General features: G+C 43.5%; 4 protein-coding genes across 6 annotated transcripts in view; 1 reads left to right on the forward strand and 3 right to left on the reverse strand.

Annotated features, from left to right (window-relative positions):
• The window catches only part of LOC311010652 (monocyte to macrophage differentiation factor 2), an 8582-nt gene extending 7008 nt beyond the window's left edge, over positions 1 to 1574 (reverse strand). Inside the window, exon 1 of one of the 2 annotated variants that reach the window (XM_084005237.1) lies at positions 1009 to 1574. In XM_084005237.1, the coding sequence (XP_083861363.1) occupies positions 1009 to 1022 (14 nt within the window). In that variant the 5' untranslated portion in view covers positions 1023 to 1574. The remainder of the gene's footprint in view (positions 1 to 1008) is intronic. The other variant, XM_084005236.1, reaches the window with a different exon arrangement.
• A 903-nt stretch (positions 1575 to 2477) lies between these two features.
• On the reverse strand, positions 2478 to 7449 carry LOC311011107 (actin-related protein 2/3 complex subunit 1B-B-like). Of its 2 annotated transcripts, XM_084005845.1 has the most exons (11): positions 7293 to 7431; positions 6932 to 6999; positions 6628 to 6703; positions 5795 to 5899; positions 4784 to 5006; positions 4570 to 4677; positions 4066 to 4302; positions 3907 to 3982; positions 3332 to 3528; positions 3149 to 3239; positions 2478 to 2891 (listed from the first exon to the last, which is right to left on the reverse strand). In XM_084005845.1, exons 3-11 carry the CDS (start codon positions 6689 to 6691, stop codon positions 2853 to 2855), a joined length of 1140 nt encoding a protein of 379 aa, XP_083861971.1. In that variant the 5' UTR covers positions 6692 to 6703; positions 6932 to 6999; positions 7293 to 7431; the 3' UTR covers positions 2478 to 2852. The 2 variants fall into 2 exon arrangements, with proteins under 2 accessions (XP_083861971.1, XP_083861970.1); XM_084005844.1 differs by lacking the exon at positions 6932 to 6999 and having other exon boundaries at positions 7293 to 7449.
• A 1330-nt stretch (positions 7450 to 8779) lies between these two features.
• On the reverse strand, positions 8780 to 15762 carry LOC311011108 (actin-related protein 2/3 complex subunit 1A). The gene is made up of 11 exons (XM_084005846.1): positions 15464 to 15762; positions 14731 to 14824; positions 14152 to 14256; positions 13738 to 13960; positions 12954 to 13061; positions 12716 to 12819; positions 12497 to 12605; positions 11226 to 11301; positions 10934 to 11127; positions 9710 to 9800; positions 8780 to 9626 (listed from the first exon to the last, which is right to left on the reverse strand). The coding sequence occupies exons 2-11, from the start codon at positions 14792 to 14794 to the stop codon at positions 9588 to 9590; spliced, it is 1113 nt and encodes a 370-aa protein (XP_083861972.1). The 5' UTR covers positions 14795 to 14824; positions 15464 to 15762; the 3' UTR covers positions 8780 to 9587.
• Positions 15763 to 18648: 2886 nt separating this feature from the next.
• Positions 18649 to 20338, forward strand: LOC311010590 (uncharacterized protein). The gene has a single exon (XM_084005141.1). The coding sequence runs from the start codon at positions 18692 to 18694 to the stop codon at positions 19619 to 19621; it is 930 nt and encodes a 309-aa protein (XP_083861267.1). The 5' UTR covers positions 18649 to 18691; the 3' UTR covers positions 19622 to 20338.
• The last annotated feature ends 934 nt before the right edge of the window (positions 20339 to 21272 follow it).

Genomic DNA, 21272 nt, shown 5'->3' on the forward strand with positions numbered 1-21272 from the left:
GGAGTCATGATATTAGCCTGATAATCATTAAAATATAAAATGGCACTAAAACACACTGGAATTACTTTACATTTTGTCAAAAAAATATTTCTTCATTGCATCATAGATAAGTACTGAACATAATTTGTAGTGAAAAATAATCAAACGATCTTAAAGAAGATGATCATTAATCACAAGGTCTCTGAGCATCAATAATAAATAACAGTATTTTAAACTCATCTACCATGACAGAGAGCTGGACAGCTTTGTAGGAAAATATTCCATTAAAAACAAATCACAGAAAAGAGCACATTAAGATTTATTTCTCCTCGATTTAACAACTGCAAAAGATTAATCAATCGTCCGTCGGTCAACAAATCAACTGATCTATTGATTGTTTCGGGTGTAAATGTGTGAATGAGGGAAAATAACCATGAACTCAGACGTTCCACACCACGTCTGATTCTCAGTATGACCTGGGAGATTGTGCTCTTGGTGAACAGAAACATTCGGGTTTGGGTTTTCTGTTATTAGCTTCTCAGATATGATGATGTTCTCCGTTTCACATCAGTGGAAATCAAATCTCCTGGGCTGTTGGTCGGGGGAAATAAGAGTGTCTGATGGTTACATTTTACTAAAGCAAAGAAATCAATTAACCAATAAAGCAATCAACACATTGAATGAAAACAACTCCCAGGGTGCAGCACTGACCTGCTGTCTGACCCCCCATGTGAAAACCATCCATGCAGCCCTGTTTGTGTGGCCTACTTGTGTGCTTCAAGACAAACTGCACACAGAAAAGGAAAAAAAGACAGCATGATGATGAAGATGAGGAGGAGGAGGAGGGATGTGTAGGTGTGTGTGCTTGTGATGATGCTTGTCAGGCAAATAATTAAAAAAACATGAGCTCCAAGATGATCAGTTATGAAACAAAATAAATGAAATGTAAATCCTCAGCATCCTCCTCATTAAACCCCCACATCTATATCATCTATATTTCTGATCACGCTTATTATGATGAGCACCCACCTGATAAGATTCATTTACAGAGGGGATCAGCAACAGTTAGCAGCGGACGGACAGGAGGGCTGAAGCCTGGATCCCCTCTCGGGCGTGGAGCGAATAATCCGGTCACTTCTGGTGGGATCGCGGCGGGCAGCTCGACTGCATCGTACCGAGACGTCGTGGTGAATCCTCATCGCCAGCAGCACCGGGACACGGACGCATGCCGACCCAGCTGCCGCCTCCAGAGGCTCCGGTCCGGAAGTGTGGGCGTCTCTGTGGGAGCAAAAACAGGGGGACAACAGCCGCTCTCCCTGCACGGTGGTGGAGTGGATGTCGGTGGCCTTTCTCTCTCCCCCCTCCCCAAACACACCTCTGTCTGTCTGTCTCTTTCCTGCCCGTCTGTCTCTCTCCCGTCTGTCTGTCTGCTGGAGCTCCAGCCGCCGCTTCAGCGCATCACGACTCCGCAGGAGGCTTGTTGGTCATCACTGACGGCTGCCACATCGTTCTCTGGACGGATGATTCACGGCTCATTTCTGCAGAGTCCTTCTTCGGCGTGCAGTTCCCGGCGAGGCCTCTAGGCGGCAGTGTGGGCGCGCGGCTGGAGGCGCTGCTCGGTGATATAATGGGATGATTGTTGAGTTTTATTATTGTGTTCAGATGTGGACCTGAAGGGGAACTCAGGTCAATGATAAAGTCCTGGAACTGCTTAATGTCCCATTAAGTCTAAGCATGTACATCCCCCCTCCTTTTATTTAAAAAATATTATTTAAAACATTTCAAATGTGTTGTTTTTTATGCATGATTATAATGGGGGTTAAAAATGTTCTTGCCAATAATGTTGAATTATATATATATATATATATATATAGTATATATATGGTGCTCTGTTAATTTAATTATTCTATACCCAAATGCTTTTATTCACAGAAATGTTCCTAATCACGAAGTTTCCACCTTTTCTCCACCTGAATTATACTTCAATCACCACTCTTGTTTATTAAACAACAAATAAGTAATTTGCTTCTGAAATTGATGGAACTTCTTTACCCCGAAACGTCTGGCTGAATGTTTTACTCTATATTCTCTTGTTCTAATTCATAATAATTTATAACAAATAGCAGCCAGTAAACAAGAAAAGGCAGAAAAAGATTAATTCTGCTATGAAGTGGTAGAAAGAGTTGCATTTTTAAAAATGAAATGCAGGAAAATGTGTGTAAATAAATGTGTATGTGTACATATTTAGAAGTACCGGTATATATGAATATGTAATATTTGTATATATAAAACTGCTTCTCAGGAGTTTTTGACCATATCACATGGTCTTCATCAGTACCGTTTTCAATCTTAACAGGATTCTGAGCAAAAAGTGAGGAAGTGGACCTTGGAGTTGGTTTCTCATCTGATGTTTCCATGACGACTGAACCATCAAGCTCGACTTCCTCATGTTGTTAAAACCTCCGATTTCCCAAAACAACATACCCGTAATGAACCAATCATTGTTCAGCACTGTAACAGCAATTTATTAAATGCATATTATGACCAGCATAAGCTTTTAACACATACTGTAGCCTTCCATCACGATTAATAAAAACAACTTTAAGCATTCAGCTCGGACAGAGCTCTGTGGTTAATCTAGGTCACGACGTACGGTTTGCTGACCTGCGGTCAGTTCCTCTGTGTACAACGTTGAGTTTAACGAGCTCAGCAAGGAGCTTCAGAGGGATTACAAACACTGTTTGACCCGAGTCTGATCAATAAAAACAAATAATACCTGATTAAAATAAGGCAAAGAAGCTTTGTGTAATAAGGCAGCGGTTTTTCTTCATATCTCCAGAAGCTAATATACGTTGAGCGGAGTGATGTAAACTTCAGACGATCTTTAAGTTCTTCATTGCAGACTCCAGAGTCTGAAAAAAACAAAATCAGAAACATCGTTTGTATATTATTATTATTATATCATGTCAACAGGATAGGACTATGGCAGACTGTATGGGATGTAGCTGCTGCAGTAGTGAATCAATCACACGTCACATTCAATCACAACGATGCAAATAGTCATCTCTTTCCGATGTGGGCACAAATAAAGGCCGAATAAATGGTTTGACCGGAGACGCTTCGACGCTCCTGCTTACTTAAAGGCATCTTGTGTAATCTCTGTTGTTACCTTGACATCCCAGATGGCCATTCCTCCATCCATGCCGGTGGTGCAGAACTTGGTGCACTGGTTCCGCCCTCCTTCCAGCACTGAGATTTCACTGAAATATTGTCGGAGACGAGTCAAACTCTGGGCAACAAACATACGATCATGATGATGATGATGATGATGCACATCTTTAAATCTCCTCACCTGATGCTGTTCTTGTGCAGGGTGTTAGGGCTGTCGCTGTTCTGGGTCTCGGAGGCCCGGCGGTCCAGGTTCTGGAAACGTTCCCTGGCACTGATGCCCTTCTGGGCCACCTGCTTAGGAACGTCCATCTTGCCACCAAACGTCAAGCTGGCTTTGGCTCCGTCGTACACGAACAGCACGGGGTAACAGTCGTGGCCCTGGAGGAGCAGAAGCACATGAGCTGGAAGACGCACTTATATGGATATTATTTATTCTCATTATTTTGGTGATTTAAGGATGTTTTTAAATACCACCACTGTGAGGCGCCAAAGTAAAAATGTTACAGCGTTTGTGGCCGCGAAACCTGCATCAATAAGCTTCTCCTGAAAAATAAACTACTGCCAAGCAAATAGCCTCTCATTGTGCTTTTTGGACATAAATTAGGAAACGTACACACATTTGGAGCAAAATTGGCATCTTGTTGTGCAAAATATCCTCTTTGCAAAAAACGTTGCTAATAGCTGCACGCAGAGAGCTGACAGGTTTAATCCCAAATATGGTACGGATAAAATGTTGGATATGTATTGAACACTCACAGCAGCTACTAAGCTGTTCTCGGTGATGAAGGTGACACACAGCAGAGGAAGAGTCTCAGAGCTCAGACTGTTCACCCTGCAGAGGCATAACAAAAGGTCAGAGTGCACACCCATAACACACACACACACCCACACACCCACAGCTCCGCCCGCTCTTACGTGCCGGTCTTGCCTCCCTCTGCGACAGACACAGTGGAATCATGGGAAGTCCAGGCCAGGCGGTTGCCCGAGTGCGAGAAGCACACGCTGTGCACCCAACCTCCGCCTCCAGCCGAGGTCTCACCCGCCGCCACCTGCCCGCCAGACTCAAACAGCATCTCCCCGAACGGCATCTTGCTGCCCCAGGGGGTGGGGCCGGGCTTCTCCTCCACCTCCTTGATGTAGGCGGAGAACACCCTGGGGGGGCGAGAAGGGGTCAGGATGCGTAGGAGGCAAAGAGGATGAAAATAACTGGCTGGGTGGTCCAGACAGATTCATCATTAATTCTGTGGTTTCTTTATGTTGTATTTGTGTGCTATGAAAAGTGATGACATTAGAGTCGGAGTTAAGTGAATTTAAGGTTTTTTTAAATTTTTTTATTCAGTCAAAAATCTGTTTCAGACATTACAGATGTACAGAGCAGACAGAAGTTGTAGTTTTAAGATGGAATGGATTCACTGGTACCTGCATTTGAAGTCGCAGCATCCGGCAGCCAGCAGGACGTTGTTGGGATGCCAGTCCAGGCTGAGGATGGTGGAGCGGATCGGCTTCTTGATGTGCTTACACACCCACCTGATTAATAATAAAAAGCATGCTAGAAGCTTATGGTTGGTGATAATTAAAAACGTGAGCCGTCATGTACATCGTGTGGCAGGAAGCTGAATAAAAACCCCCTCACCAGTCGTTCTCCTGCTCAAAGTAGCAGATGGAGATGAGGCGTGAGCCGCTGCCCACGGCGAACTTGTTCTCCTGTGGCGACCACCTGACGCAGCGGGCGGCGCGGTTGATCCTGAGGATGACGAGGGTGGGCTTCCACGTGCCCTCTTTGAGGGTCCACACGTAGGCGTTACGGTCCGCTCCGCAGGTCACGATGCGGTTGCTTTCCGTGGCCCAGTCGATCCCTGCAGGGACGAGAAACTCCTATTACCATCTCATCTCATCATGCATCATCATTTACTGTAGTTTCAAGGGAAGACGTTGCCATTTTTTAAAATACCTTACATGAGAAGATTTATGACTTTCTCTCACATAAGCAGCTTTTAGTTTTTCTTGGAAGTGAGATGTAAAATGGAAGGAATAGTGTGGGGTGGTAAAGGTCTAGTTAGATGTCTGGATGCTAATATGATAAGCTTATGTTAGCACAAAAAAATGGAAACGGGGAAGCCACAATGTGTCATTTTTGCACTCGCATGGATAAAACAAAATCTAATGTTTATGTTTATTAACGTGTTGGTGGGCTAGTTTTAGATTGGGATGGGTTACCTTTGGTCAGCTAACCGTTTCCCTCCGTTTTCAGTCTTTGTGCTAAGCTAAGCTATCCAGCGGCTGGCTCCAGCTTCATACTTCCTGTACAGTCAGGAAGTGGTTTTGATGTTCTTGTCTAACTCTTGACAAGAGGGCAAATAAGTGTATTACCCAAAATGTTGGACTATTTCATTAAATCCTGCACTTTGTTTATAAGGTGTTTTAAAAGACTGGCGTCCTGTCCAGGTGAACCCCGCCTTCACCCAATGACAGCTGGGATCCAGCCCCCCGTGACCCTGAATACAGGATAAGCGGTAGACGATGGATGGATGGATGGGATTTTAAAAGGAATGTTTAGATAATGGCTGAAAATCAAATTGCTACTTGGCAAGTTCACCCCAAAACAAACACACACATGTAATCAGAGTAAATGGCTGCGTCTCACCTGTCACCTGCCCGTTGTGCTCCTTCAGCTCGTGGATCCTGGTCCACTTGGCCCCGTCCTTCTTGTAGATGTGGACCTCGTGGTTGTTGGGGCACAGGGCGATCTCTGAGGCACAGACACACAGTTATAATGCATCCTCAAAGAAAGCACTGCAACTCAGTGACACACGGAAACGGGGAAGACCAAGTAGAGAGCGATGGACGGTGTGATTTACTGATCCGTGGAGTGGAACAGTGGACAGCTGACTGGGTGCATGAGAAAACTGGAGGAATACTGTATGTTTCTGCCTGCAGGCAGCACACAGACACATGGGATCTTTAAATAGACAGTGGAAAAGAACTGCAACCTTCCTTCCCATCATGTTGTAGCAAATGTTTCAGTCAGCAGACGAGTCAGACGCCGTGTTCGTCTGAAAGCAGCAGTGCGGCTGCTTCAGTGTTCGGCCTGTAAGCTGAGCAAACTGAAGTGTTTTCCGCTTACAAGCCGACTGAAACTACAACTGTATGACTCAATGACTCGACCACAGCCGCCTGTTAACATCCTCTTTGCCCAGAAATCCAGAGCGCTGTTCAAAACAGCCAAATATGGCATTCGTTTCCTGCAGCTCAGAAAAGGCCCTCAGACGCCGCCCTTACTGCTAACAGGAAACAGGAAATACCTTCTCCCACCTGGGAGCCAATCACAATCCTCTGACTATTACCGGATTTGTTCTTTTGGCACAGATTCTAGTTGAAGCAAGATGTTCCATGATGTCTGTGATTAAAAACGCCGTGCAGTTCAGAGAGGAGACGGCAGACGGGAGTGACCAATCGGAGGAGGGCGAGCGGACTCACGGGTACGATCTTTGTTCCAGGCATGGCAGCTAATTGGTTCCAGCAGGAAACCGTAGTACGACATGGCCAATCAAATCTGAGAAACAGAACAGGAAGGAGTTTGAGGAACCAGTGGATGGTGAGCTGGGAGATAACAGTCAAGTCAAAAAAAGCAGAAGTTAAAAGATTCTTGTTATAATAAGAAGTGGAGAGAGGGGGGGAAAGAGTTGAATTACAGAACTATTTATAACCCTTTCTCAAGACTTGGTCCAGACTATTCGAGGTAAAAATGTAAAGAAAAAAACACACCATCAGCTGATTTTACCTCCCTTCTGTGCACAGAAATAACCCCACTGAACTTATCTCACCGAGGTTGTGTTAACGGACTCCAGACTGCCGGAGGCATGAGAGAAAAGATGCAGGTCAAAGGTAACACACATCTCCCAAACTTTACACTTTACAGTTAGAGCACACGCCCAAGAAATCCATCACAGTCGGCTTTTACAAGATTCAAAAACAAAGTCTACATCCGTGTTCCTGTACTCTGAGTGTGTGTGTGTGTGAGTTCCTGTTGCACTTTTAGCTTTGTACTCTAAATGCGTTGTGCAGCGTGGGTGTGTGAGTACGCGTTACTGACATGTCTAAACACACTCAGTCAACTGTTAAATATTTTCCAGGCTACTTACCCTGAGGGCTGGACAGAGATGAATGGGTGAATAGCTGCTGAGATGGAGGTAGAGAGGGAGGGGGGAGGAGGAGAGGATGGTGGCAGATCAAATAAAGATGAGGGTGTTCAGCTCGCGGACTCTGGCCAGTCAACGCGAACGCCAACGACAAGAGTGAGCTCGGGGAAGAGAGGAGCTGAGCTGAGGGGAGGGAGGGAGGGAGGGAGGGGAGGTCAGAGGGGGAAGTGGAGGAGGGTACAGTGACGCTCCGATGGGGAGACAAACAGGAAGTTTATGCAGGCTCACGCTTGAGGCAGAAAATGTGTGTTAACAGTTCAGAAATGTGAGAGAATGGGAGCAAACTTTTGATTGTGAAGAGAAAAAGGAGAGGAGAAGGGAGGGGGGAGGGAGGGGCAGCAACAATACAACGTGCTACAAAAAAGGAGGAAGTAGAGGCTGAGGGGGAAGAGAAGCAAGAAAGACACGGAAAAGAAGGGGGAGGGACGTATGTTCACTTCTGCATAAAGAAAGAGGAACAAGGAGGAGGGAAGAAAACTGCAGGGGGGGAGACAGGCTATAGAATATACTTGCTCTAGTTTTCATGTATTTTGAGTTATATAATAAGCAGTTCAGATAACCCAACTGCAAGTTTTTATGCGTCACCTGAAAGCTCCCCTCACTTTTCCTACTGTTACTTTATCCACTTGTTTTTTGTTTTAACCTTTAAGAGGGATGTTATTCCTCCACTTTGGTCCAAACTGAACTTATCTCAACTATTAAATTAATTCATCAATTAAACGGGGTTCCCATTAAGTCACACACATTCATCCACGAGCACCATGACGTTATTATCCGTCCAATTCTTTGGATTACGACCAAAATACCTGCAAAACCTAATGACATCACATCCGCCTCAACTCTACTTTGTTTACTAGTAAGCTAATGTTAGCGTGCTAGCGCTCCATGTTACCATCACTGTGCCTTCTCTTTCATGACACACTGCAGCTTCGCCTTACAAAGAATGCACTGTTGCATGCGTTACACATTCAATTGGAATGAATACTACTTCCGCCGTGACAATGCATCTTGAACTTTGACCCTGGCTCATATCTGCTGTGCTGGAACCAATTAATAAGTATGGTTGTATGGCTGCTGGAACACAGTATGTGCTAAACATCTGCTGATATCTGCACAGCTGTAGTGAAGTAAAGCCCGACTGGAAACACAAATACAGTAACAAGAACGTTTGCTTAGAAAAGTAATGATATGAACCTGAAGCACAACTGAAGTTTCAAGGGTTTCTTCTGCAGCTACCTCCTTGTGTCATTTAAGCCATTCTGTAATAAATAGACAACTAGGTCAATGAAGAAACACAGAATTGTTGCTTTGATTGCTCTAACAACAACAACAACAACAAATAAGAACACATAATAAAAACTAGTTCTGCACATTCCACTAAAGGAATCGCGTCTGTGAGAGGAAAAGACAAAAGGAAGAGAGCAGTCCAGTGAGTTGTGTACTGTAAATGTACTTCATCTTTATTTCATGTCTACCGCATGATCAGTTACATAGAAATCCTCCATCTGTGGTTTTAGTGTGATAGCTACAGAGCCTAGTGCTGGCCAGCCGTGACTCTGCACCGTTCAGACAGCTGCTTTCTCTCCCCACCGTCAGATCCTGTACAGCCAACCAGCAACACGAGCTCAGAATATCAATAACCCGGGTCCTAAACTAAACAATGACTTCACCTGCTGGAGAATATTAACTGCACTCCAGGAAGCAAAGCATCACGTCCTCCGTTCTACTAAACATTGATATTCTGGGACCCTGTTGCGGTTGATCTGAGGTGAAATACAGTCTGACTTTTGGATAAAACGCACCTTTTTTAGAGTTCAACTTTTGGTACAGGAGGTTAGAGAACATAAAAACACACATTTCACTTCACGTTTTAATACGTGTCAGAGGACCTTCCCACTTTGACACCTGGTTAACCTTCATTTAAAAACAAACAAAACAAAATAAATCAACAGTGATGTCACACGTCAGCTCAGTGGGTGTGTGTGTGTGTGTGTGTAGTGTATGCCTGTTTGTGTACTTAAGTGTGTGTGTGCGTGAGTGTTTGCACACACCCACAAGAGTGTGTTATGGTCTGATCAGTGCTTCAGCAGACACTCGATTAGGTGGTCAGTTGTGTGTGTTACTGGCTGCGTCGCAGGAGCAGAGGGGAGGTGGAGAGGGGAGGGGAGGGAGGGCTGGGAGGTCGAGGGGGAGAAGTGAGGCCTGCTGCGTTTTTCTTCATTCATTTTCAAGACTTCTTCACATGATGCGGAGTCCCTGGATAGAAGCTTCTAGACTCTGAGGAGGTAAACACGGAAACACACGAGAGTTAGAGCTGAGAGATCTGGGAAAGAGGTTTGCCCGTTTGTGTGCGTTCGTACCTTGAAATCCCAGATGGTCATTGCTCCATCGATGCCTGTAGTGCAGAACTTGCGGCATTCCCTTTTGTCTCCTTCATAGATAGACACTTGGCTGAAGACCAGACATGTAGAGACACAAAGACAGTTTTTAAAGGGCTGAAGAAGTTAGAATAGAATTTTACTTGTATGAAAAGAGACTTCTGATCCTCAATATTATAAATATTCAATATGCTTTTTAGGGTAACAAAAGGTCACTGGGCCCACCCACCATAACACATACATGTGTTGTTTTAACACTTTGGTACTTGTAGGGATTTAAAAATGCAGACAAAGAGTTGTAAATCAGTGATGCTAGCAGTTTGCCCCGTTTCCAAACTTTGTGCTAAGCTAAGCTAACCAGCTGCCTGTATCCTCATATTTACTGTGCAAACTGAGCTGGTTTCACAAAATCAACTTAACAACGCAACAAAACCAACAAAATCTAGACCATACAGGCCCTGAAATAAACACCAAACAAAACAAGACTAAATGAAAAGGAAAAACTACCATGAAGAAAACTTTTAATGGCATTAAGGAACGGAAATGGTTCCTTGCTTGGAAACACTGAAAGCTTATTATCATGGTTTGATTTCCAGTGGGACATCATCATGGTTGCACATAATGGTCATCAGCTCAAGTTACACAAAGGGGGAAAAAAACTGTGTTCCTGGAATGAGACAAGTGTACTCAATGTAATGTTTACAGCCTATATACTTTAAAAAGATTGCTCATTCATTATTAAAATACCATCAGATACCAGACACTTACAGTACATTTACAGTGCAGAGGAAGCCAGTGACATGAAGCAACAAACTAACGACTGAAACAAAGGTGACGTACTACAAATCATGGTTGAGCTCCTTTTTCAAACGCTGTAGTGCTGCTGAATTGCCTTGTATTTTACTAACAGGTGTAGTCACGACTCGCTGAAAATAAAATATTACAAACACCACTCAGTGCAGCCTCCAAAGTTGACTTATTCCTTATTTTTTTCTTTATTACTAAAGCAACACATCACCTTTCAAAATCACTTCTTTTATGTCCACAAAATTAAAGCACAGGGACAAACTCTTGTAATGCAAACAACTCAAACTTGTAATCACACATTTAGACTAAATTGTGAAAACTCAATCTTTAAATGAATTTCACTGAATCCAAATGAAGCAAATATCCATAATGAAGGTGTGTGAAGAGAGCGTGACTCACGTTATGCTGTTCTGGTGCAGCGTGTCCAGGGCAGTGTTGCGGTCCTCAGTGGTGGCTCTCTTGTCCATGTTCCTGAAGCGCTCCATGGCGGAGATGTTCCTCTGGATACTCTGCTTGGGGAGGTCGAGCTTCGACACGAATGTCAGTGTTCCACCATCGTCGCAGCGGAAAAGCATGGGGCAACAGTCGTGGCCCTGAAAGCGCAGACGACACATTTATAATGTCATCCCTTGCATTACTTGCCGTGTATTTGAGCGTGGAAATATATACAGTGTGTGTTTGATGTTCTTACCGCAGCTACTAGACTGTTCTCTGAAACAAAAATGACATTGAGGAGAGGAAGGAACTCCGTCTTCAGCTGTGAAGGACTAAACACACACACAGATTAATTAGTTGTATTTCACTTGAAAAAGATTAAACCGGCAGCATACTACAAACAATTTAAAAATTGGTGTTGTCAGAGAAATGATGATTTTTGTAATGAAAAACAAAAGGCTTTGAGTGCTGCAGTGTGTGCAGGTTTCCAGGCAGAACGAGAGAATCACCACCTCCTCAGTTCATGTCACCTGCAATTTGTTTTGTTTTTTTAAACCTTTCTCGCCTTACTGGCACTGAAGTAGATGATCAGATTACAAACAATGGTTATGTACACAGGCCGTTAATATAGAGTAGTGAAAAAAATAACACCACATTCAATTTGTAAATGTTTTTTAATGCGATGTCATTTTTTTCAGCGGGACAAATGGGTGGGAGAAGATTTTAATTTCATGAAAGGGGTTATTCAGCTTTGGACGCGCATTCCTCTCGCCATCTACACACATCCATCTCTCCATTTATTATATTTAGTAGATGAACAAGGTAGCAGGTCCAGTTCAAACTCATCTACTTCCTGTCACATTAGTAGCTGAATTTTTACACCCAGTCATGTTAATCCTTTTAGATTATACTGTCTGATTCTCCTCCAGTAAGGGATTAAAGTATCATTTGCACACATTTAAAATGTTATATATTCTACTTAATTTCCATAGAGTAACCTGTAAATTGTTTGACTAATCTTAACATTTTATTTCATGTTGTTTATAAAAAGTTAAATTAAAGAAAATGTTTCCTGATATGGGGATTTTGGGGAGGTTTTGATCTTTGAACTATGGAGCAGTTTTCTATGAGCGGTTCCCTGTTTGGTTTATCTCACACAGAGCCCTGCCAATGTTTTTACATTACTGCACTGATCAACAGGTGGCGGTAAGACACACAAAAAAAAAAAAAACATGCAGCAATGCAGCTCCGAAGATACTATAGAAGAAGACTGCAAGCTAGTAAACATTGATGTTAATGCGGGATTTAAAATACTTAAAAATGTACTTTGCAAACGTTTTATGAGGAAGGAATTGCAGTAAACACGCATTATCATGTGTTTAAGCGCCTTTGAGTATTCAAAAATGCACTATGTAAGTCCTATCAATTATCATTATTATTTTAGGTCTCAAGGATACAGATCGATGTAAACAAAACATTTATGTTACAAAAACCATGTGTATGTACTATGTGTAGAAATGGATATACCTGGCAGTCTTAGAGCTGTCCACCACAGTGACAGTGCTGTCATGGCTGACCCAGGCGAGGCGGTTACCAGAGGCTGAGAAGGAGACAGAGTGGACCCAACCCCCTCCACCTAACAGACACAAAGTGGATTTAAAAAAAAAAGGCAGATGTGGTTGAGTTCAAAAGGATTACTGCAAGTCATATGAAAGAGGATTTGTATTATCACTTATAAAGACTGACCCGCTCCTCCAAATTCTGCTAGCACAGCTCCAAATGGCATCTTGCTGCCCCAGGGTGTGGGGCCTGGTTTCTCTTCCACCTCCTTAATGTAGGCTGAGAACACCCTGGAGGCCAGAGAGAGGAGGGTGGAGAGAGGAGAAGCCACAAACAGAACAGACCGTAAAAGAGCAAGTTAGGATGGTGGCAGCTTTGCAATCATTTAATCTATCTAATATTATTCACTGTTAATGACACTCACCTGCATTTGAAGTCACAGGATCCGGCAGCCAGCAGGATATTGTTGGGATGCCAGTCCAGACTGAGGATGGTGGAGCGTACTGGCTTCTTGATGTGCTTGCTCACCCACCTGACGCATTTGAGAAAGCACAGACATCTTTAATATGAAACTCTAATATTCACATGTAACCTAAAAGAACCCAGACCCATTTTCCCTTAAAGGAAAATACACCATTACTAATGTAATTAATTTGACATTATTTTCATGTTTCCATTAGCTTAAGTGCTATGAATTTGACAGAAAATATATCGAATCAAAATTATTGAATCGGCTAAATGAATTGAGATTCAGTGCTTTTCCACAACATTACAGCCTATTAAAAATCAACTGTTTCTCAGGTTTTCCAAGACGTGTGGGAATTAATTTGAATGTGGCAGTGGATGCCAGAAAAAAAAAATGAATAAAAGACAACAAAAACCCAGTGAGAAAAGGAACCCGACGACACGCTGTGGTGCCGTTTCTAGTACCCGGCGATCAAGAGCTGTACAAACCTGCCATTAAGTGAGTACAAAGGCATTAATCATTGTGCAGTCGCTTGGCATTAAATGATGCTGCTACACCACTACACAATCATTCAACGCCTGATTTGGTGTGAATTCAGCCTTAGTGTTGTTACTGTTACAGTAACATACGAGTAGTTAGTGTGGATGCACAGTGTTATTTATAATGTAATACTTCTAATAAATAACACAACTACAATATTGCACTTTGAAAAAGAAATGTCATGATGTACAAACGGTCTCACCAATCATTCTCGGACTCAAAGTAGCAGACAGAAATGAGCCGAGCACCACTTCCAACTGCAAACTTGTTCTCCAGTGGAGACCACTTGACGAAGGTGGCGGCTCGGTTGATCCTGAGGATGACCAGCGTGGGCTTCCATACCCCTTCCTTCTGGGACCACACATAGGCATTACGGTCTGCTCCACATGTGACTATACGGTCACTTTTGGGAGCCCAGTCAATACCTACAGCACAACGCAACAAAGAGAGTTTGTAATCACTGCTTGACGATAATCTAATTATGACGGCACAATCTAGAGCTGAATATGCTTTTTACAAACGTGGAGCATTCAGAATCAGACGTGTGTCAACATGAGTTGGTGACAATTAAAGGCCACACTTGTTCCAATTGTATATGGATAAGTCATCGAAATACCTGTTATGTGTCCATTGTGCTCCTTCAGCTCATGGGTCTTAACCCACTGGTTGCCACTCTTTTTGTAGATATGGACTTCGTGGTTATTTGGACTGATGGCAATTTCTGAAAAGGAAAAAAAAAGGAGGAAAAACCAGCAGGTTAACAGGATGGAAGTACAGACAAGAAACCAGCTAGACCAGTTCCTAGTGTGTGCCAAATGCCAAACTGGAAACTCAAAACAATGGAAGAATATACACTTATTTAAAACAGGTGGCTTCTGTGGTTCACTATAGAAATACAGAAACACTTTAGATTAGGGAACACACATTAACCATTAAATAGTTTCTTATTAGCATGCATATTAGTAGCAGTTGTTTTTAAGCCATTATAAATCACTTACTAATGCCTTTTTCTGCATATCATTTCCTAATCACTGCTTATTGATAGTGAGTTGTTGTAAACCACTTAAGAATAAGCTAATAAGAAACTAGTTCATGGTTAATATGTGTTCCCTCAGACATTTGCTAGCAGGTTAGTTCCCTAACTTGGCGTCTGTCATGGTTCACTCAAATAGACGAGGATATATCTCAGCCTTACGTGTCCTGTCGCGGTTCCACGCGTGGCAGGTGATGGGTTCCAACAGAAACTGATGGAGGGACATCTTGTCTGGGTGTGGTCCTTAAGTGGAACTCTGGGAAGTCACAGCAACGCAACTTTAGTTGAGCAACCAGCGACAAAACAACCCTCCTGAGCCAACAGCTGAGCTGAACTTTGCCTCTACCGGCATATATAAAATTAAAAAAAAAAAAAGACTGATAACTTTTCTACTGTTAACTTTATGGCAGCATGACTCTGATTCCACTTGTTAGCGTTGGGTAACGTCACATTAGCTTAACCCAAATCTGGCTAAAAGGGCTGCTTCAACACCTCTAACATTAGCTAAAATAACCCAGCTAGCCCAGCTAACTTTCACCATAGTGTCAATTGTATTTGCATGGCATTCAAAGTTAAATACTGTGAACTGAAGTTGACTTATTTAGCTAGCTACGATCACATACCAGCGACCGGGTTTGTTGCCTCACTCGGTAAATCGTTAACAGCGAACCATCACTAGCAAGTTAATCAAATTGCTAGCGTAGCGTTTCACCGGTGCTAGATAGGCCTAGCAGCCGGAGTGATATTTTTAATGATATGTAGACGTGTTGCTATTCACACGTTTCACCGGCGGCCTCCCTTTTCTAAACCAGACCCCGTTTTTTCCTCGCAGGAGACACCTTGATAGCAACCCCCCTCCATTAGCCGTATTTCGCTAGCCCGCATGCTAACTTACCTCGTCGGTCCGGTTTCTTCTCGTTAGCCGGTAAGCTAAGTTACGCTAACGGGAGGAAGAGGAGGAGGGGGAAGGAAAGGTTAGATAAGGAATGGACCCGAATTCGCGGACTCTGGTCAGTCGACACGAATTCGTCCAGGGATGTTGAGGGAATGTCAAGACGGCCAGTACGATCCGACCGGGAGCATCCGGAAGCTAAACTCTGCAGCGAAACCGTGGATGCCTGACTGACAGCTAGCTTAGCCTCATCACGCTAGCTGTTACGTTCAACTGAAAGTCCTCGCGCACACACATCGACGTCTCGCCAGCGTCTCACTACAAAAGCACGGCGAGTGTGAAAGAGCGCCTCTAGCGGTCTGGCCAGGAAACACACCCAAAGTGGGCAGACCGGCTACGAAACAGCACCACCTAGCGCACCGTGTGGACACATCACCCATAAAATGAAGGAGATAGCGTTCGAGGAAGGTTTCCTGATTCCCAGGGACCCTGAAGGGTCACAAGAGTCACACAAGAGTATCATCTCTCTATATTTTGGGTTTCTAGATTTAGGTTTCAAACATGTCAAAGTGAATACAAAATTGTCCTACTAGAAAGCTTAGAGATATATGAATGACATTTCTTTTTTTGACACGTCCGAAAAAGGAGTAGGAAGAAGTATACACTTATTTAATCCCACCCCTTCTCCATAATTCATATCCTGTGTCATACATATATTTTATTTTGTTTTTAGTGCATTTTTTTTTTTTAAACTCAACCAAAAACTGTTGAGTTTTAAAAAATCCCAACAGAAAATGTTTACATCTTTTAATATTAAGAATAACTTAATTTTTTCTTATACTGTTTGCTTGACCTAAGATGATGTAATTTAAAGACATCACAATAAGGAAAATGTAGGTCATACCAACACACACCTGTCATTCTATTTATATATTAGTATTTATTTGACAACATTAAAACCTTTTTAAATCCAAGGAAGTGAATACGATTGGAAGGCCTCCAAATTACAGGCAATACATCTACATTAAACATAAGCAAGGTGGACATGTAGTGCAACCTTTTAAAGAATACCTCCAAATGACTTCTGCCACATTATAAAGATCATTGTGCCATGGCCTTGTGGGTAATAGTTCATAAACCAATCAGAGGAGATCTAAATTAGTACCTCTCCACTGCACCTGGTATACTAACAGATGAACCGCTGCAGGCTGCAAACACATTTTCACTTTCAGTTTTCTGTGGTACATCAACAAGTTGTTGAATGGATTCATCATCAAAAGTGGAGGAGCATATTCCAACACCTCCACCCTACTTCTTACCAGGTAAAACACCCTCTCCATTTACTTGATACATGATCAGATAAAAGAAAAACACTTGTGAAACGTGTGATTTGTTTTCCCAGATGAGTCAAACAGAGAATCAGGGCAAAATGTGAGGATCTACCATATTCAGTCACCTTTCAGCCCTCCAACATCTCCCTGCTTCTCCTCTCCTGGAGTTAGCTGCTCCACCCAAATTCACTCACCTCTTTCAGGTACATGCTCACACGGCATCCTGCCTCCATTTTGGATCTGTAGAACAGGCTGCCACATTTTCTTCAGAATGTGTCTTCCCTTCGTTGACCGTAAAGTGGTTCGTCAATTAAAAATTGTTTGTCCAAAACTATCAAAAAGTGTGTTATCGTGAGTGTGAAGTGACTTATGCATACTGATGTTATTCCGTTGTTTAGCTCGTTACATGAGTGCAATTACATACAACTTGACAAAAATCTATTATTCGGAAACCGTTTGCACACTTTTTGTTTGCACAAATGAGTAGAATTTACTCTGTTTTTTTGATGATGTTAATTTGCTAATCCAACCTCTCAAACAGCACCGGTCAGATAATGTTGAGGACATATTTATGATTTAAAGTTAAGTTGAGAGATAATGGAAATAAGCATTCCCTTTCTTCCCCCCACCTCCGTCTTCTCTCTAGTGTCTGGCTCCCCTCAAACTACTCCCAAGCTGAAGTTTGTGAGCTTTGAAACGGAGCCGTATCGCTCTCCAGCTCTGACATCATGCCCTTCCTGTCAGACCCGGGTCACCACGCAGGTCACCTACCAGGTCGGGAGGCACGCGTGGCTCATGTGTCTTGTGTTTGTGTTATGCGGGTGAGGCGAGATTTCTTTGTTGGTCCAGCTCTGCTTGCCCAGAAGCCTTTCGAACGTGTGCGACTGATGCCTGATCTCTGTCTTGCAGGTTGGTGATTGGGTGCTGCCTGATTCCGTTTTTTGTGAGTCATTTCAAGGACGCCTACCACACTTGTCCCCGCTGTCGACGGGTCCTCCACGTACACAAGAGGACATGCTGTGAATGAGCACACAAGATCACGGGTTATTGCCATGTGTAATGTGTTCAATTGAAGTAACATGTATTTAAATGTTTAATATATAAGGAGAAGACATGTTCCTGTCCTTTTTTTAAAAAGTATTTTTAATATTTTTTGCAACAAAATCCTATCAAATAAACGTTTCCTGTGGTAGTCTTTTCTGTCTTATTAAAGATCACAACAGAAGAAAACTCTAAGCTTTGGCACAAGCATGTGCATATTTCTCTACAAACTGAAGTTTTTTGGACCAGCCCAGTTTCAAGTGAAAAAACAATGGGCCGCCGATCAAGGCCTACCACTTCTATGGGGGGGGGGGGGAATGTGGCGACGGTCGCCCAAAAAGCACGTCGGCACCTGGAAAATGCCGGTATGCCAGATGACCAGTCCGCCGCTGCCAGGAGACCCAGTTGAATGCTGTGCAAAGTTATTTATTCATTCACTTGCTAAACGACTTAATTAAAAGGACAAGAATCAACTTTCATTATTGAGTTAGTTTCAACAGATTTGAACCATCGTGTTTGGTGTTCAGTGCCCAGATCCCCACCTTGCTAGCTCTAGCCACCGCTACTTTCCGCGTGGATTAAGTCTGCTTGTGTGCTTGCACTGTAGTGTGTAGTAAACGTGCCTTCGCTGACATGACACCGGAGGATTAGCAGAGTGGGTTTATTTTAGATCATTGAGCCTCAGGGTAATGAGCAGAACCCTTCATTCCCCGCCCCCTTCGTGTGAGGTCATACACCTCAGTGTGCCATGCCACGCCCTCCTGCTGCTCAGGTATAAGACGGCGTCGGGGGACGCCCGCTGCTCCAGGGTGGACGAGCACCGGTGGATCCCAGCCGCGACAACCTGCTGACCCCATGCATGGCCGAGGATGCATCAGAGTATCTCGCCTCCCTCAGTCAATCGGTTTCCTCCTTAGTGCCCTCGGTTTTTTGCTTCCAGCCCTTCAGCCGCAAAACTGAACTACTTTCCTATTTGGTCCTGTGCGTTGCCAAAATGCCATTCATCCCGCCTGTGTCGATCGCACGCTCCGTGTCAGGCCTGACCGCCAAGGAGAGACCCCTAAATAACTCTTCCTCTACTTTAACGAAGGTCCAAAGAGAGGACAAAGGCAGCTCGGTGAAGGAGCGGCTGGCCTCCAACCTCAAGCAGTTGGGGAAGAAGAGCCAACTGCCCACCGCCAAAGGAGGGTCACAGCTGCATGCGAAGAGGAGGGAGCGACTGCTGCCTTCGTCCTCACAGACGGACAGCTTGCCAGCCTCCAGCTCGGGCGAGTCCCTGTGTAAGACCCAGCAGCAGAAGCCTGTGAGCCGGCGCTGCGTGCCCGAGGTGAAGACGAGGGCCAGGCATCAGGAGGAGGTCCGTTTCACACTGACCCTCACGCCCGAGGCCGTCCTGCTGCTGCAGCGGAGGAACAGCGAGAGGCGCCAACGCTCGGCGTCCATAAACGCCGGAAGTGGAGGAGGCGTTTCCGGAAGCAACTTAGAATCCAGACGCAGGATCCCCAAAAGGAATCAACCGGCAACGCAGAGACACAGCACTCCGAGCAGCCGAGTCGCTGCTAAAAACAGCGGCGATAATGAAGTGGCAGACATCACCTCCATTTTAAAAATCTCCCTTCTGAACGAGCAACACAAGTACGACGACGTGGAGTACGAGGAGGAGGAGGAGCACGGCGTGGATGAGCGCGTGCTGCTGAAATGCACAGAGTGGCTCCGCGGGTTGGAAAACACACCCGTGACGGTGGGACACGGCCTGAGTAAGAGTGTGAGCGGCGGGAAAAGTTTCTGAAGGGCAAAGGCCAACTTCATGAGGTGTCACCTTCCAAGCGGGTCTGTTTCTGTGTTTAGCTGGCTGCTGTGAAGATGGGCTTTTATGTATCCCATAATGCTCTCTGTTTCTCTGTTACTGGTCTTAGTCCTGCTAAGATATTGTGACAAACTTTTCTGTTCCTGCTATTTTTTTAAATCCATTTTCTCTAAGTCAGAAGGAGAAGTAAAACTTAAGATATTTAAGTATATTTAACAGCGAAGAACATTTTACCAACAGATCACACATTCAAACTTGATTTAAACTGATGATGATTTATTGGTTATTTGCAGAACATTTGAGTTATTATTACTGCAGGGGCAACGAACCACTGAAATGTTTAACACGTGACTTTGTGAGATACATATTTATTCTCTAGTATTTCTCAGTGACCTGGAAGGTTTCTACTTGTTTCAACGTTTTCAAGGTGAGATTTCAGCTGGCACCTCGACACTGTCTTGTTCCGGGTCTCTGGTTCAGATTCAACGTTAAAACGGTTGAAAACAATGTATATACGTATAGTTGATATACATTTTAAAGCGTTATGTTTGCTTTAATTTAAAAAGAAAATGGCCACTTTTAACCCCAATGACCATTTGTCCAGGTTTCAAACATGGAGCTAAACTTTCTAGAACATTTTTGTGGAAATGGAAAAGTTTCTAAACTTGTTGCACAGATCCATCATCAAGCTCTTACCAAAGCAAAGTCCTCACTGGACTCTGATTGGTCCGTGTTCGGCTCACCTGACACAAACGCATGGCTTGAAGCCTGATGGGATGGATTTCATGCGATATGTGATCCCTCGATCACGGGATCTCACGAGGATCCAGCTGCCAAGCAACGAGCAACCCGAGGCGCCAACCAAGGAATATATAAAAGGTCTGAACCTCACTATATGCTGAATTTGAGGAAAAGTCTAAAATTTCCATTTAATGCAATTGGGTTTGAATTAATCTAGAATGAATCTTAATCTAAACATCAGCTTCATCAGAGTTCAATAAGATGAATCCCCAACCTTGAAGCTGTCAGAACTGAGGGTTCATTTTGGAAAAGTTTTTCTGTCATGTGTGAATCTTTTTTTTTATTCATTTTTTTAAATAGTTTTACAGCATGCATCTGATGGGTTTATATCTATGTTTTATTTTGACAAATTATCAGCATATTTTTGTAAAACCTGCATATAAAATATATTACACTAAAAATAAAATGACAATTCCTTCAGTGTTCACGTGCCTTTATGCATTGGCTATTATTTTTCACCCGGAGAACTGACAAATGTGCATTTTATTTCAAATCCAAAACCTCTCACATTAAAGAGTGCATACATCTTTCCTTTACTGTGGCTGAGATTACCTCACTCCCCATAAGGAGCTTTGTAAGGACTTAAGACTTTGGCTCGGCGGTTGCTGTACATTCCCACGTGCACAGACCAGGTGTGCTTATTGGCAGCTAATCCACCTGGGAGTCAAATGTTACAACACGTGTGTTTGTTTACATGTGAGTGAGACACAGATTCCATGTGGAAGGTTCAACGAGGAGTGATTTTAAATAATTTAAATCATTGCATTATAACGTTTATTTCATCACATATATAACAATAACGTCTCACTGTTATCTTCCCCAAATGATTGCA

This window comes from Eutrigla gurnardus, assembly GCF_963514095.1.
Source record: "Eutrigla gurnardus genome assembly, chromosome: 3".
Classification (NCBI taxonomy): domain Eukaryota; kingdom Metazoa; phylum Chordata; class Actinopteri; order Perciformes; family Triglidae; genus Eutrigla; species Eutrigla gurnardus.